This window comes from Ammospiza caudacuta, chromosome 14, assembly GCF_027887145.1.
Source record: "Ammospiza caudacuta isolate bAmmCau1 chromosome 14, bAmmCau1.pri, whole genome shotgun sequence".
Classification (NCBI taxonomy): Eukaryota; Metazoa; Chordata; class Aves; order Passeriformes; family Passerellidae; genus Ammospiza; species Ammospiza caudacuta.
The window spans coordinates 8,984,295-9,000,871 of NC_080606.1; the positions used below are offsets into that span (position 1 = coordinate 8,984,295).

The following is a 16,577-nucleotide window of genomic DNA, read 5'->3' on the forward strand; positions in this document are numbered from 1 at the left end:
TTTAATCTTCAGTGAGGAAAGTTCTGTCACATGTCCTTGTTGATGTTACAGCTGGTGTTTCTGTAGGTGCATTTCTAAACGTCTTTTGGTTTTAATGTTTTGTGGATGTGGGAGTGATCTTGAAGATCTAGAGGAGTGATATGGTATTCACAGTAACCATAGCTGTGAGGCTTGGACAGGAGAGGAAAGGCACAGTGACAAAGAAGAGAAAAATTATTGAGTGCTATAGCAGAAATGAATGAATTAGGTTTTGGTTGGTGTTTTGAGATCCTCAGGACTATTGTACTGTGAGATATACCTAACACACTGGCACCAGAGTTGTTGGGCAAAGAAAGAGAACTAAAAGAGGAAGGGAATGGGTGGGTGGTGCTGTGAAATGGCTGCATTTGGAGCTGTTCAGTCTAGTAATTCATATAACAACCATATAGCTTGGGCTCCTCATTGTACAGAGTGCCATAAGCAATGCCAGGCGGGGTACAGAGGCAGGGATGACCCCCTGTGCCCTGGCAGTGGTGATGTTCCTGTGTCCCCAGGTGCTGTTGGGAAGCCGGGGCCCCCTGGGCTGCCGGGCATGCCGGGCCGCAGCGTGGGCGTTGGCTACACCCTGGTGAAGCACAGCCAGTCCGAGCAGATCCCGCCCTGCCCCATCGGCATGAACAAGCTCTGGGATGGATACAGCCTCTTGTATGTGGAGGGGCAGGAGAAGGCCCACAACCAGGACCTCGGTGAGTTGACAGAATTCTCTCAAGAATGAACAACACAAAATTACAGTTAAAAAGCCATGGCATCATCCATGGCAGTGCAGAGGGCTGTGGTGGGGCTGGTGGCAGGTGGCTTGGCCAGATCCACACTGGGAGCGGTGTCACTTGTGCCATCCTCACCACTAAAAGTTGGTTTGTATGGTTTGGAGTTTTTGGCAGATGCTTGGTATGACTGCTGCTCTGCTTCTTCCAGGCTTTGCTGGCTCATGTTTGCCTCGCTTCAGCACCATGCCTTTCATTTACTGCAACATCAATGAGGTGTGCTACTACGCCAGCCGAAACGACAAGTCCTACTGGCTCTCCACCACTGCTCCCATCCCCATGATGCCCGTGGACAGCGTCCAGATCCCACAGTACATCAGCAGGTGCTCTGTGTGTGAGGCACCTTCCCAGGCTGTGGCTGTGCACAGCCAGGACATCACCATCCCACAGTGTCCCCTGGGCTGGCGCAGCCTGTGGATAGGATACTCCTTCCTTATGGTAAGGACACTACTCCTGGTGCAAAGGCAGCTTCAAACATGTCCATCTCTCCTCTCTAATGAGGTCAATGAGAATGTGTTCTGTGAGTTACTAACAGGAACCTGGAACCCTGTCTCTTCTTACCTCAGTGCATTTCTTCATCAGCTGAGTTGCTGTAGCTCTGAGTTTGCTCTGTGCAGCACCTGCCCTGATCAGTTTTGGTGGTAACACTGCTGCCTAAGTTCTGTATTGCCACAAATGTTTGTTCTTAAAACCTTTAAATGTGGAAACAGTAGTTCAGCTACAGTATTGACTTAATCCTCTTTCTCAGTGGAAAAAATTTTCCATTGCACTCTCCTAGAAGCTTATTAGTGTAAGATTGTTAGAAAAACATGATGACAGCATCATTGTTTCCAAATTTTCCCATCTTTCAAATGAAAAGCTGGTTTTCCATTATTCCAGGCCTGCATATTCAGCCTAAGTATGCTCCTTTGCTCTTTACCTTCTAGCCCTGACTCAAGAGACAGATACACATAGCCAGGGTATAATTTGATTGCCCGTGTACCTCTTTCTGTTCCTTGGAGCTCACTGAATTCCATCTTTATTTCAGCACACTGCAGCAGGGGCAGAGGGCGGAGGCCAGTCCCTGGTCTCACCTGGCTCCTGCCTGGAGGATTTCCGAGCCACTCCTTTCATCGAGTGCAACGGTGCTCGGGGCACGTGCCACTACTTTGCCAACAAGTACAGCTTCTGGCTGACCACGGTGGAGCAGGGGCAGCAGTTTGTCAGTGCTCCCCCCTCAGAGACTCTCAAGGCGGGGCAGCTTCGGACTCGCGTCAGCCGCTGCCAGGTGTGCATGAAGAACTTGTAGTAACAGCAGTGCAGATATGGGAACAGTCTTTGTTACCCCACGTTAGACATCGCTGCCTGGAGAAGGGTAAATTCACAAACCTCTTTTGTGTGTGTTTGATGGGTAAATCAAGACAGCCAGAACTCTACAGAAATCAAGTTTCAAGTCCAGGAATTTGTGCGCAGAGGAGGGAAAGACCAGTGTTCTGAAGCCATTTTTTAATGGAACATGGTGCTATGTTTTTACTTTGATGTTTTTTTCCCCTCTTTTATGGCTACCTCAGAAAGTCTCAGTGAGTTCCTTACTCAGACTGAAGAGCAGCTGACACTTTGTACCACTCCTCTGTCCAAGGCACATCCAGTCATCACCCAGAGACACTTTGCCAAAACTAGGCTGAATTAGTGCCTTTGCACACAGTATTTGGTCTAGTGTAAGGGAGTGGAGACTCCTGTGAAACACAGAACCAGCTAAAATTTATCAGGGTATGCTGGGTGACTTGGAAACACTATGCACTAATGGTTGATAATGGATTTTCTTTAAAAAATTGAAAAATGAATTATTTGCTTTGCTTATTACACAGATGGAACATTCTTTCCTCCAGTGACAGGTAACCAGTTCTAATCCAGCCTGCTATCCACAGCCTACCTTAATGCAATTTTTCATGTGAAGATAAATCCAAAACATCTCTACCATTTTTCTTTGCTTTCTGTTGAAATATATTCCAGGTCTGTTGGCTTCAAGGTCTGTGCTTATCTCCTTGCAGCCACTGATATACAGCCATACTTTATTAGCCAACATTTATTACCATGAACATAAATTTCCTTTCTGAGGCAGCTTTGGCACACTTATTTTCAAGCTTATTATTTAAGCTGTGTGTGTTTGAAAAGTAGAGCCTTCACTAGATGGCATGCAGGCTTATGCAGATACAGGAGTAAGCAGCTATGGGATGTACATTTTTTACTCCTGCAATCACCATGTGTTGTATCCTGCTTCCTCTGGGCTTTATTGCTGTAAGTTTAAAAAATTGTATCTCTACTGTCTGCACTGTTAACTTTCCTTCAGGGTGTAATTAAAGAGAAGTGCCACTAATTGGATTTTCCTTGTATATTTTAGGGGAAAGCCATGGCAAAGGTATGGTTATACCTATAATGAATTCATTCAATAGGACTAAAGTTATTACCTTTAACCTCTCTGGAGTGAAGGGTGTGAAATCCTTGTCTATTGAAATGTCCCAGGACATTTCAAAGGAGTGCCTTGCAAATACACTGTCACCTTGGCTTAAAAATCTTTAGGATAAAATTATTCAGAAAATTCTTATTAATGCATGACTAAGACATTATTTTAAGCAGATAATAATCAGTAAAGATGAAAGTATTATTTGCATAACACATTATCATCTTCACAGATGGAGGTCAGAGCTCTCCAAGTCCTGGAGATGAACCACACTGGAGATGAACAGGGAAGTTGAGGAACAATGTTGTCTTTCACTTATTCCTAATTGTGAAAGATCAGCAACTGCTCTGGATGTTTTTTGCAAGTATCTTTAAGGCATTTTAACACTCCTGAGCAGCAGTCCTTTCATGCAGGATATCCACTCTAGTTCCTAGCTGTCCTGGCACAGAGCATGTGGGATTTACATCCTGGGTTATGCACATGCAACTTTACAACACTTGTGTGCACAGAGCAAAGCTCAAGACTTCTGAAAAATAACACAGATAACTGACAAAGTACAAGGAAATTTTCATCCACTGGCTTCCCATGGTGCTACAAAGAGTCTGGTTGGTCAGGGACTTTTATCTGCAGGGACTTGGCTTTATTTTTGGACATGACACATGCAAACACAAATAATTTATTCCCCAGGACCAGAGCTTTATGCATTTTTAGCAGCACTGCCTTTAGAGAGCTGCTTCTCTCAAAGTAACCAGCAGCTCCACTGCTGTCCCTGTCCAAGCTTCCATCCAGTTCCACCTTGCAGGTGCAGGGAGCAGGAATTCCAATCACCTGTTCTGCCATCAGCCCCATTTCCATCCGTTTACCCCCACCCAGAATCCTTCAAGAGCTCTGCAAGGCTCAGGCTCCTCTCTGAAGAGGCTGAGGGTGGCTTGGGGAATAAGCACCTGGTACTCCACTGAGAGGGTCTTTTAATTATTTTTAGCAGGTACTGCTTGAGACTGAGCATTTCAGAGCAAGGGCTCATTTTAATTTTTTGTCTGTAGGGAGGAGGGGGCTGCAACTGATATAATAAGCACAGTAACTTCATGTATTAATGAAAAAGAAATACTTTGTTTAAAAAAAACCCCACAAAACCTGTGCAGCTACTCCATGGAGAGGGGAAAAAAATGGTATTTTTTCTATATGTATAGTTTCCAAACCATGGCTAATAAACATTGAAGGCAAACAAGATGAACTGTGCCCAGGTCATGACTATTTTCTTGGAAATCACACTGGCCCTGACCCAGAAGTGCAAGTGAGAGGACACAGCATTCAGGATTTCTCTACATGGTCATTTATTACTGAAGATGAAAGTGTGTGACTCACGTGCATTACACTATGGTGACAAAGTGATCAGAATGGGGACTGTGATAGTAAAAAGGAACTGTAGAATGAATTAAAAGATCTTTGCCTTTATTCTGAGCTGGTTTTCTCAGAGCTGCTACAGAGATACTCTTTCTAAAAAGAAACAAAACTGCACCGGCTCTGCTGATAAAACTGGAGAATTAAGGCACTTTTACCAAAACAGATTTCAAAAGGCAACAAGTCAAAACCCAACAATTAAGTAATTTGCATATGCCTATATATTAAGTTTTAAGATAACCTGGGTTATATTTAGTTCACACAAACAAATTAACAAAATATAGCAGCATACAACCTATGAAAAGCTTAAGAAATTTATTAGATGCACAGATAAAGTGCAGTAACAGAGATACTTGTGTAAATCTTTTTTAAAATAAATAAGGTACAGTTAAACCACCTTTGACTCTCTTTAGCTCTGGAAGAAAAGTCAGCCTAAGTTTTAATGATTGAACTTTAAGGTCAAGGTGAAATATATCATAACTATAACAGTGGTTGTGATCTGTATCAACTCTTTGAGGCTCCTGTTCCTCTTGAGGTCTCCCAGAAACAGGAAGGCTATTGCAAAATGGATACGTTAGACATAGTTCCTTTCACAGAAACATTTTTGTCATAAAGTGTGGTTGCTCAAATACATGTTAAAATATTTAACAAGGAAACAATTTTCTCCTGATCCAGTTGATCTTTTAAACAAGACAATGCATTTTTTCTATGATGCAGCCCACAGGAAGGAACAGAAGTAGACATCCTCCTTAACTGAAGACTCTTGCTTTAAGAACTAAACTATTGCATTATATGAGAGCAAGAAATACCCATTTTGTGTTATCCCTTTCTCCAAACATACAGCCCACTGACAGACTTATTTTTGCCTTAATCTCAGAGGTCCATTTGTCTTCAAGAAAGACACACATTAAAAAGAGGTTCCCTTTCAGGGTCTTATAATAAAATCTTTCAGTGCCTTTCCATCTGGGGAAGCTCTTTGACAGAAGGAACTGTCCCTGTAGGAGTTTTGGATGATACCAGATGTTTGTGCTCTGTTATCCATGATTTCAGGCACTTTTGGGCTAACATGGCTGTGTAATTTATGTCAATGCAGTAATATCAGCAATGTGTTCAATACTCAGATGGGTCACCACAGTTTCCTTCATACACTCAGGATTTCAAATTCTTCTTCCAATTCAAATAGCTTGTCAGTAGATTCAATAAGTTCTGAAAAATAAATTAAACAATTTAGAATGTGAAGACATGCCTGATTTTGTTTACTAAAAAAACCCTCAAACCTCCCCCCATCCTTCTGAAATGCTGCCTTTGAAATATTTTCAAAGACTTAAAAGTATCTTGTGCTAACACATGTAAATTGGACACGGCCTGTTTGGATAACTGATACTCTGTAAGAGCAAGGCATTCAATCATGCAGTGATTGCCTGATCCTCAGGAAAGCCCAGTTATTCCACCTGTGGTGGTTTTGCTGCTGGCTGAGGAGCCCCACTCCGTGCCCAGAGCACTTTCAGTGTACCACACCTGCTCCTGTGGTTGTCACTTCTGGCTTGCTTGGAGGTATGAAAGGAGGCCAGTGGGGTGGGTGCTTCTGCACCAGCTCAAACATCCGCAGGCTCTGCTGCTTTAGAATCTCCTGAGGACAGAATACAAACCAAAAACCACTTTTAGTATTGTGTATCTATCAAAGAACAAAGGCTGTAAATTCCTGTTAGGTGAGGTACCTGCCATCATGAATCACAGCTTCACACATCTCTAGTATTGTCCTACTTGAAAACACACCTGGAAGAGGGATCTCTTAAACTCTTACAAGTTACCAGTGCATTATAATGAGCTTTTATACATCTATAATTCTGTTTATATGGAGCAAACACATAGCAAGAACATACTTCTGCCTTTTAAAAATAAATTACCTGCTTGGACCTCTCTGTGTTCCAGTTTTATGCTGATCAATGGGAACAAAAACCAGATCTATCTACTCAAAAAAATCCAAGAGATTTTGGAAGATAGGCTTTGATCAGGAGAAACACGTTATTGAAGCAAAATTTCACTGCTATCAGATGAGCTCCAGCATATCCTCTACTTCAGTTATTTGCAAACTGTTTCCTGTAGCCTTTTTTTAAATAAATGCTTTTGGTTGGTGGTACTTTATTTTCACATTCCTGTTGCTTAATATTCCAGCTGCTTGCTGTTTCTCAGTAAATGTCTTAGGTATGAGCCACTAACACAGTACTGCTAACAGAAGACAAACTCAGAAGGGGGCGGATGCACTTCTTCTCCCAGTGCCAGGGCTCAGGGTTACAAAATGCTGAACAAGCTCCATCAGCAGTGTCAGCCCTCCCTGATCATTAGTGCCACCTTCACTGGGGATCATTTGATTTGCAGGCCAGGAATTTCCATTAACCAAAAAAAGAACAGTATCCATGATTTCATACAGATGAAAAGATAGTAGTATTACCTTTTGTACAAGACTACACCAGTTATCAAAATCACATTCTTCTTTGCAAAAGAAGCCCTAAGGAAAGAATACACAGAGTAATATTAAATACAGTATGTCAATGAGCAAAGATGCTGTGGTATCTATGTGTGGGTTATATCTTGTGACAATCACCCATAACCCAACCAAAGGACAGTGGCACGAGATCAGACTGAATTTCTTCAACTACCACAGTATTTTTGTGGTCTATACTGGATTACTTCTACAAGTAATTCCACCTGAAGATTTGTAGATTAAATAAAACAAGCTCAGGTGAGTATCTTCTTGAGAGCAACCACTGCACAGATGATAGTGATGGAATAAAATAAGGAAACATGATTCAGTTCCTTGCTTTGACTTTCAAACTACTTCTTGGAAAAGGTCTGTGTTGCCCAGGAAAGAAACTTAATTGGCTCCCCAAGATACAAACAGTTGGTTCCTGCTTGAGCTAAAATGTATCCTATGCAGTTCAAGTACTGTGTGTTGAATTTTAGATTGCACAAGAGTGCCCTGAGATCTCGACTGTGATCAAGGAAACATGGTGCTGCCCTTACCAATACACAGAGGTATTGCTCTGAACAAAGTACACACATTTATCATTTTCTAACACCTACTAAAGCTACTGAAGGGTCCAAATTCATGATCTTCATTCTGTGAGGGGCTTGCTGGCAGTGGAAGCTCTTGTCATCAACTGTGCCATTTTCTTCTGAATCTACAAAACTCTGAGTGGTGTGAGGGTCCAAGTAGATAAGCTCATTGCCTGGAGGGGTAAAATCCACATGGTGGTAACAAGCAAGAAGCAGTAATAATCACTTATTCCATCCAGACTTGTAAAACATTAATTGGATTGTCAGCACAGTCCATATCTCAACTCTCTAGCTAGGGAGTCTTTAAGAGAACTGTACAACAGAAAGGCACAACAGTATCCCACAGGGAATTTAGTACAATTTTCCACTGTTACCTTTTAGGGTGGATTTTTTTTCTACCTTTGTCACATACTTTCCTTTATCTACATGAAGTGCAGTACATTTTTTAAAAATCTCAACTGCAGTAATCCCTAACATTCCTCAGATCAAAGATACAGGATGACCACAAATCCAATCTGTAATCCCATTAGGCATTCACCCAGAAATTGAACAAATAAGTCTGACTAAAACAGCTCAGGTTTTACAAAAGAGAACAAAATATCCAAGGAGTTACGGATCAAACCAGGGTAAAATATCAAAGGCTGAATCTAGGATCAACTATTGCATTAATTAATAAAGACATGGAAGAAGGTGAAAGACATACTGCTTTGAGAAAAAATTGAAAAATATGAGACAATAATTTAAGAAAGCCAGGAAGCAAAAGAACAAAACAAGACACTCTTCACTAGAAAGTATTAATGATTAGAAAAAATACAGTATTTAAGTAGCAGTGACATTTCACATTTTTTGAATGCTATCACCTTAGTGTCTTGTTTTGCTTATATCATTCCATATTTTTATATCAAGCTTTGCTGCTTCTTTTCTGTTCCTATAAGGATGGTCTCATACTGTTCCTGAAGTGTCTGAGGTATGTTTCTTCTTCTCCATTTTCATGCTTAAAATGCTTACTACTGCCCCTTCCCAAAAAAAATCCTTTCTCTTTCAGTCATATGGATATTTGGAGTAAGTTTCTTTCTTCCTTACCTAAAAATCCTATAAAATAATAGGCATTATTGGGTTTCCCTCCTAATGCTCCCAAAGACTGTGGCATCTTAAAGCATTCCTAGGAGTCCAAAGAGAGAAAAATTAAATTGATTTGTTTATTGATGTACAAGATACCTGAACTTTTTCACATAGACAAAGAAGTGACTGAAGAATGCCTTACTTTAAATGCATCAATATACACTGGGTTGATGTGATTAATCCCCAGGCGCAGAGGGATAATGAGCAGGAGGGGCTTCCAGCCTGGGCACAATCCTGCTGTGTTCTTGTTTGGGCCAAGAGCACTCCTGTGCAAATGTGCACTGCTGTGGGCAACACTGCTGCTCTGGGCAGGGCACCAGCACATCTTCTCTGGAGGATGAAAAGAGACATCAGTGAATGCACACAGCAACACAGAGCAGATCTTTCAATCATGAATTAAATTGCTTTTCCAGACAGCTTTATAGAGCTCCTGTTTTAAGAAAAAAGGAGCAGGGCATGGAAATCCTGACTATTTAGTAGAAGTAATTCTGGCAGTCAGTGTGTGTGCTGGCACATTAGTGAGACATGGGAAAAATGAAGGGATGAATGTTTAAGACTGAAGTTGCATTTACTACACGCAGTATTAAAGCTGTCAAGCTTTGCCTGGGAGATGATACAGCAGGGAGGAAGCATTAGAAACTCTTCAGGGAACTCTTCCCTTCCAGTGATGTAGACAAAAAATAAGCAGAAGTAGGGACTAAAGTAGAACCAGGCTGTGGCTAAATAGCACTTGTAAACCTTACAGTTTATAAGTTGAAAATGGGCCACACATTTCTGAAGGATCTGCCCTTCATTTCCCTTTTGCCTGACAAAAGCAAATTTCTGCCAAACTCTCTATTACAAACAATTCTCTGCATTTTTACATACTGCAACTTCATCCCATTGCTGGAGTAGGAGTTAAGGAAGAACAGACCAAACTCCACTTTCTCATCCACATGGTATGTGAGCTGGTCACCAAAACTACCTCACTGTTCTGTGCTAACTTTACTTCTGGAAGCCCCAAACCTGAGTATCCATTTCCTTTATTCCTTTTCTTACCCTGGGAACACATAGGGATGGTGCCAAGATTTTGCTCATACTTAGATACATTCAGAAGAGTGAATTCAAATAAAAAACTGTCACCAAGGAAATAATCACAGAATCATCAAATTATTTAGGCCAGAAAAGACCTTTAACATCATCAAATCCAACCACTACCCTAATGCACCCAGAAGTAGTTTGTCCAAACAATTAAATTTGCCATGAGCTGGAGCAACTCTTCATTATCTGCTGAGACACTAGAGCAGTCCTGCAGAAACTCCTGTTTCACTTACTGATGTCCTCGATGACCACTGTATTGTCCATAGATACATAAACTGCTAATGAATTCCATTCATCAAATAAAGCAAGTTTCCTAGAAAACACAGAGGCGATAATTAATAAAAGCTTACTAGGACCATGAGGATAGCTTTTAACTCAGGAGAGTTAAATAGGTCTTGAGTAAAAAAGTCACTTATTTGGAAGAAAAATTTGTTGGGTTTTTTAAGTGTCCATGCAATAAAAAGATAACTTTCAGTGTTTAACATATTTAGAAAAAAATAATAATGAGTGGTTCCAGGAAAAGCACACACACTGTATCATGTGAAAGCTGTTTTGTCCTTTTGCCAAATGCAGGATAGTAACAGCTCAACCACATGATCAGGTTTATTACTTTTTATTGCAATTAACAGATTCCACTGTGGGATTCTGCCCATGGTGCCTAACATCATGCAGAGAAGAAAAAAATTCCTATGCCAGTTTTTCCACATTATTCTGTGCTTAAGAAGTTCAGAGGAACTATTTCAGGTTGTTAAAAGCCAGAGCAGCTCAAGATTTTGGAACCCAAAAGTTAGGAGGGTGGCATAATAGCACACAGGTTTCTGTCCACTTGGTGTGACATCCAGAACTCTGGGGAAGGGAGCTCTCAGGCTGCACAGGCAGTGCTGGGTGTCTAAAATAAGCCTGAAGAACTGCTATGTGAGTCAAGAAGAATTTGTAAGGGAAAGGAGCTGGAGGCCAGGACATCCTTGAGCTCCTTTCTCTCTCCAGAACATGTCTGTGCCAGGGCTGCGGCAAATGGCACCCAGGAGCTGCAGGATGGGACATTCCCTATCCCTCAGCAAAGGCAGCTCTAGTGAGGCCTCCAGGCCAGGAGCAGCTCCCATGTTCTCCCCAGCAGCCTCAGGCAGCCCCAGGAGCACATCCCAGGAGCCCCTGGCATGACTTACTTCAGCACTTGAGCAACTGTATTTGGTCCAAACCACTCTCCAATGGACTTCCCCTCTCCAACACCCATCTGTGCTGTTGTGGAAAGGGAAAACACACACAGGAAAAACCACAGAGAGGCTGGTCACAGTCTGTGTCACACAGCATGGCCTACCAATACCTTCACAAACACTCCAGAGCAAGCTGTATTTAGCAACAATTATTTTCTCAACCTCTACTCTTTTCAACACTTAATGACTGCTGGTTACCTCAGAAGTTGTTCCTAAACTGTAATGACAACTACAAATATGTCCTCACTTACAAATTACTTCTATATACAATAACTTCTATGACTGTCTATTTGAACACTATCAACTCTCCTACCCAAAACCTACACACTCTATTCTAGAACACAGATTTATTTAGGTCTAAGTATAATATTTCTGAATTATACTTTGCACCCACTTGCATACATTTTTATTTATATGTAAAAATACACATTGTCTTCATAATCACTTTTTTAAAATGTTTCATTAACTTACTTCAAATAAGAAAGTTTCAACAGCATAGGAATTTCAGCAGACAAAAGGAAGTTGATGTGTGTTCTTACCCATTTGGTGGATGGAATAACAGCAATCTTTTCTATCCAGAAAGCACCGTAAGATTCTATGATATTCTTCTGGTTGCTTTTTGTGTTTTTCCCATTGCCAATCTTTAAGGAAAAAAGTTATACAGATTAAAAAATAATGCTTCCATTGTACTGATCAAATTTCTAGATGGCAGAAAGCCATACAATGAGATTTTAAGAGACAATCCATCTCTAATATTTACATTTTCTTTAGAGATCCTACAAGTCACACCTTGTCATTTATTACCAAGCTGCCCTTTATCTATTGTGTGAAAATTGGGAAACTAAAATAATAATGCCAACTGCAAGTATATCCCAAATGATCACTGCTGAGAATTGATAGCTATTGCTCTATGTGAGCTTCCAAGACTATTTAAAACTATCTGTTCTGTTCAGACTTTATCAGATTTGCAAACATTTGTAGGATTTGTAGACTCATAAAGCAAAATCCAAACACAATGCTGGCCCTCTCCCACAGCAAAATCCAAACCATGGCTTTGCCACATGAGCTTCTGACATAAGGTAATTACCTCACATTTACTAACAGAGAAACACATACACAGGGCTGATGCTCTTTAGATCCATACTGCAAGTTAAAGATTAGTTTTTCTCAGGTAGTTATGTTTGTTTGCCAACTCTTTCAGTTAAATTTTTGCACTACCATTTTGTGTGTTCAGTTATTAAAGTGGTAAATCCAGAAATTGTGCTGCCACAGAAAGTGTGCCAAAAGAGCACAAGGATCACAGCTCCAGCCACAGCAAGGTTATTGACAGGAGAGTGTCACACAGAGCACACCTATGACACTCACCTGTGGCTCTGGGGATATGGGGTGTCAGTACAGAATTACAGGCACTGGTGGGGTCTGCTGTGGGGTCTGGACTCAGGCTGATGATGGGTGAGTGGTTGTGAAGTACTTTGTGTGGAGTCTATCACTCTGTCACTACTGACACCATCACCCTGGGCTAGCATTTTCGTGGCTATATAATGAGAAGAGGGGAAGATGTAGCAAGTTTTCCCTTAGCTTCAACTTGGGTATTCCTCAAAAAGATTTATTTTATTTATTTATTTATTTTAAAAAATAACAACAGTGGGATTCCCTATCTGTCCTTCCTCTGTTTTTGTTTCTCTGCTTAAGGCTGACATGATTTTGCCCCATCAGACAAAAATAGTTCAACAATAACTTTATCAGGGCATCAAAGAGTTTCATTAATAAATTTAGGTTTTATGCTTTTATGGAAAATGACAACAAAAATGAAACAGCCTCCAAATAACACAAAAGTTGCCTCAGCAACAGTACTCACCTCTTCCTAAATGTCTGCAGATCAGTGCCTGGGCCAGCATCATCTGCCCACACCTCAGCATGCATCCCCAGCCCGCGTCAGACGAGGGACCGGTGCCTCCTGCAAACAGAGGGGCTCAAATCAGCACGGGCTGTGCATGGAGCCAGCTCTGAGAGAACCCACAGAAAAACCTCTGAGAGCTGAGACCCACAGGCAAACCCCTAATAACTGAAACCCACAGTCAAACCTCTGACAGCTGAGACCCACAGTCAAACCTCTGAGAGCTGACCCCCACAGTCAAACCTCTGACAGGTGACCCCCACAGTCAAACCTTTAACAACTGGAACTCACAGGCAAACCTCTGACAGCTGCCCCACAGCTGAGGGGGAGCCAGCCTGCCCCACTGAGCCAGCTCCTTTCTCCCACAGTGCTGCTGTCACTTCACTGCTTGCCCCACAAACATGAAGACCTGATTATATACAGGTACAAGCAAACACTGATTTTAATAGCTTTAATCTTTTGTTTGCACACACAGTTAAATTATGATCTAAATGTTCTAGTAGTGTAAAAATAACTTTTCAGTCCCCAACATCATCACTAATCCTGCTAATCCATAACCAGGCTGCTGGAGTGCTGCATACTCACCAATAGGTGAAAACTTTCTTCTGTAAGTGAACCAGAGACGAGCACTTATATCCAACAATAACTTAGATTTGTCTGGAATAATTTTAAGAGGAAATACATTATTAAAACAGACTTAAAACTGAAAAATTCAAATTATCCCTGTACAGTTAATATATAGAGTGCATGGAAGGCTCCTATAGCTTTTACAAACAAGACCCTTAGTACTTCAAGCATTTTTTAGCAATTTAAACACAGAGAGCTTTTGCAGACTGCTAATTAAAGTTAACTTATTAAGGATGAAATAATTACTAGCCAATGAAATTTTACAAAGTGCTTGGAATGACTATGCCCAGCTTGAATAAAACAACTCTGGAGAACTGTCCTCAGGAAAGAACTGGTAAAGCAGGTTAAGAAGTTCTACGTGCAAATCAACATGGAATTATACATTACCTCCAAACCCAACAGAAAGTGATTTTAAGAAAAGGTTAATAATGTTAAATTGAATGAAACCTCTCTTTTTTCTGTTTGTTTAAACACATGCACTTACAGAATCCTCCAAAGGCTCTGAAGAATGCTTAAGAATCCTGTTTGCTGCATTTTCCCTTGGCTGTGGCTCAGACTGGCTGGCTTTTCCAAAGGATTCTCCAGCTGATCAAGGCTGCCTGCAGCACCCTGGGCTGTCCTGCATTGGTGGCCACTGCCTTTGACATGTAACACAGGAGGATGGCCCTGTCTTCTCCCCAGGGAGCAAAACTCATTTCTGAAACCTTATTTTTATGTAAACATATTACTCTGCTCTAACTTTTAGGCCATGTACTTATTTTCACTAAAATGCAGTACGTGCCATAGACTAACTTATTGTTGTTACTTGAAATATCATTTCAGTTGCAAGTAACAGGCTGTGGACAGCATCCCTCACAGGAAAATGACACCAGTAATGCTGAACATTTCCCAAAAGTAATTTATATATTCATTTCTGAGTCCCTGTGTTGTGGAGACTCACATCTGACAGCCTCTGCTATGAATGTCATCATATTGCATGAATTATCATGGGAGGACACTGGCCTTGGTTCTGGTTTCTGGACAGGAGGAATTCCACTGCTTACACCTGGTGTCTCACTGATGGAGAGCAAACTTCCCTCATGAGACATTCAGGGAACACAAGGAAATCAGGAGCTGTTGCTACATGTGAATCTATGAATATTCTGCAGATGTTACAGATAATTTAATTCTAAAGATACCTGTGTTTAGGTGGTGTTGCCTTCCTAAAATCCACACTGGCTCATCAGTTTCTGGAAATTCTTCTAAGTAGTCTGACAAAAGAGTGATCTGGTTTTCATACCTAGACAAAACTGAACAGGAATACACAAAATTCAAACTCCATTTTATTCCCTTGTTCCTTTATACCCAACCTGGAGCTCTCAAACTAAACTAGTTTGTAGTAAGTCTTTACAGCCTTTGGGGCTTCTGAGCAGTGCTGCCAGCTGCTTTTAATTTTCTCATTTAAAAGCTGTTCTGACACTGAAATAACCAATGCCTTGGTTTTTATTTATATCCTCAGTGAGTGCTGAGAGAACACCAGGAATAACACCTTTATAAGCTATCTCACTGAAGCCAGTGACAGAAGTTCAGGGTGACTGCAGTGAGGATGAGATTTGATTCAAGATAATAGGGAAAGGGAAAAAAAATAAAGGCACCACAGCTTGATCTGGAACATAGAAAAAATACAAATCAGAGTGATTATGGCCTCATGCTTAATGGAAAGCATGTGAAAAGTGTTAGCAAGACTGGGCTTTACTTTCCCAACTGGAGATTTGAAACACTTAAGAAAAAAAATAGATGTATTAATGTTATTATTCAACACCATATCTATTTAGTGAAAAATAACAAATGATAATTAATACTAACAAAAGAAGACAGTCCAACTATTTTCCAGATCATTAAAATGGTGCTTTTTGGAAGAGTGCAAAAACCCTTCAAGTATAAAAATTAATGTAAAATCATATATATAAAGTAAGATTTCACTTAAAAATAATACACATTCCAGCGATCAGAAGGGAGCTGCACCACCGTCCGGCTGGAGCCCGGGGCCAGGAGCGCCGAGCCCCGACACTGAGCGTGGTCGCAGGCAGGGGTGAAACACCGCGCCAGGCTCCTCCAGCTCAGCAAAACAGCTCCTCGCCCCGTGCTCTGCGTTCCCCGGCAGAAAAGCCGCCGCTCACTGCACTTCCAGAGCAAAATATCTGGTTTTTACTCCAAAGACTTAAGACACTCTGGACCCCCGAAATCCAACCGGAGGCACCTGCCCCCCTTTCGCGGCCGCCTCTCCCGCCCCCGCTGCCGTCCGACACCCCGGAGCACTGGCGAAGGCACCGCCGGGGTTTCTTTTCCCTTGCCGGGATCCCCTTCCCGGCGCTCCCCCACAGCGCTCCCCCCGAGCTGCGGCGCCTCCCGGAGCGGCGCTGCCAGACCGGGCTCCGGCCCGGCGGCTGAGGCCGCTCCGCGCCCCGGCCGAGCCCCCTCACGCCCGGGCCCCCTCCCGACCCCCAGCCCCGGCCCTGGGAGAGGCCGCGGGACCCCAAGCACCCGGCGACCCCTCCGGCACCGCGCCGGCTCCTGTCCCTTAGCCCGCGGGCATCTCCCGCCGCCGGGAGCCCCGCTGGATCCCCGGAGCCCCGGCCAGGCCCCTCAGCGCCGCCCCGGCAGCCGTGCCCGCGCCCCGCGCCCCTCACCGGCCTCCATCCTCCCGCTGTCACCATCCTCCTCCCCTTCGCCCCGACACGGAGACACAACACGGCCGCGCCGCGGGGCGCCCTGGGAGCTGCAGTCCCGCCGCCGGCCGGGAGCGCACCGTCCCCCCGTGCAAGGGACTACAAAGCCCAGCAGCCTCCGCGGCCCGGGCGGTGAGAGGAGCAGGCGGGCAGGGGCGATTGGCTGGACTGGGCGCCGGCGCCCTCCTGATTGGCGGTTTGCGGGCTTGGCCCCGCCCCGCGGGCGGG

The 16,577-nt window shown here is 42.8% G+C and overlaps 2 protein-coding genes across 3 annotated transcripts in view; one reads left to right on the forward strand and one right to left on the reverse strand.

The window, feature by feature from the left end:
- Positions 1-4,457, forward strand: part of COL4A6 (collagen type IV alpha 6 chain) — a 108,358-nt gene extending 103,901 nt beyond the window's left edge. Inside the window, exons 43-45 of the mRNA XM_058814414.1 lie at positions 534-725; positions 955-1,241; positions 1,831-4,457. Coding sequence (XP_058670397.1) covers positions 534-725; positions 955-1,241; positions 1,831-2,091 — 740 coding nt within the window. The 3' untranslated portion in view covers positions 2,092-4,457. The remainder of the gene's footprint in view (positions 1-533; positions 726-954; positions 1,242-1,830) is intronic.
- A 124-nt stretch (positions 4,458-4,581) lies between these two features.
- Positions 4,582-16,347, reverse strand: ATG4A (autophagy related 4A cysteine peptidase). Of its 2 annotated transcripts, XM_058813996.1 has the most exons (13): positions 16,311-16,347; positions 14,820-14,930; positions 13,600-13,671; positions 12,976-13,074; positions 11,657-11,758; positions 11,070-11,142; positions 10,137-10,216; positions 8,966-9,153; positions 8,785-8,863; positions 7,729-7,874; positions 7,097-7,153; positions 6,163-6,274; positions 4,582-5,850 (listed from the first exon to the last, which is right to left on the reverse strand). In XM_058813996.1, exons 1-13 carry the CDS (start codon positions 16,318-16,320, stop codon positions 5,786-5,788), a joined length of 1,194 nt encoding a protein of 397 aa, XP_058669979.1. In that variant the 5' UTR covers positions 16,321-16,347; the 3' UTR covers positions 4,582-5,785. The 2 variants fall into 2 exon arrangements, with proteins under 2 accessions (XP_058669979.1, XP_058669980.1); XM_058813997.1 differs by lacking the exon at positions 16,311-16,347 and having other exon boundaries at positions 12,976-13,123.
- Positions 16,348-16,577: the final 230 nt, after the last annotated feature.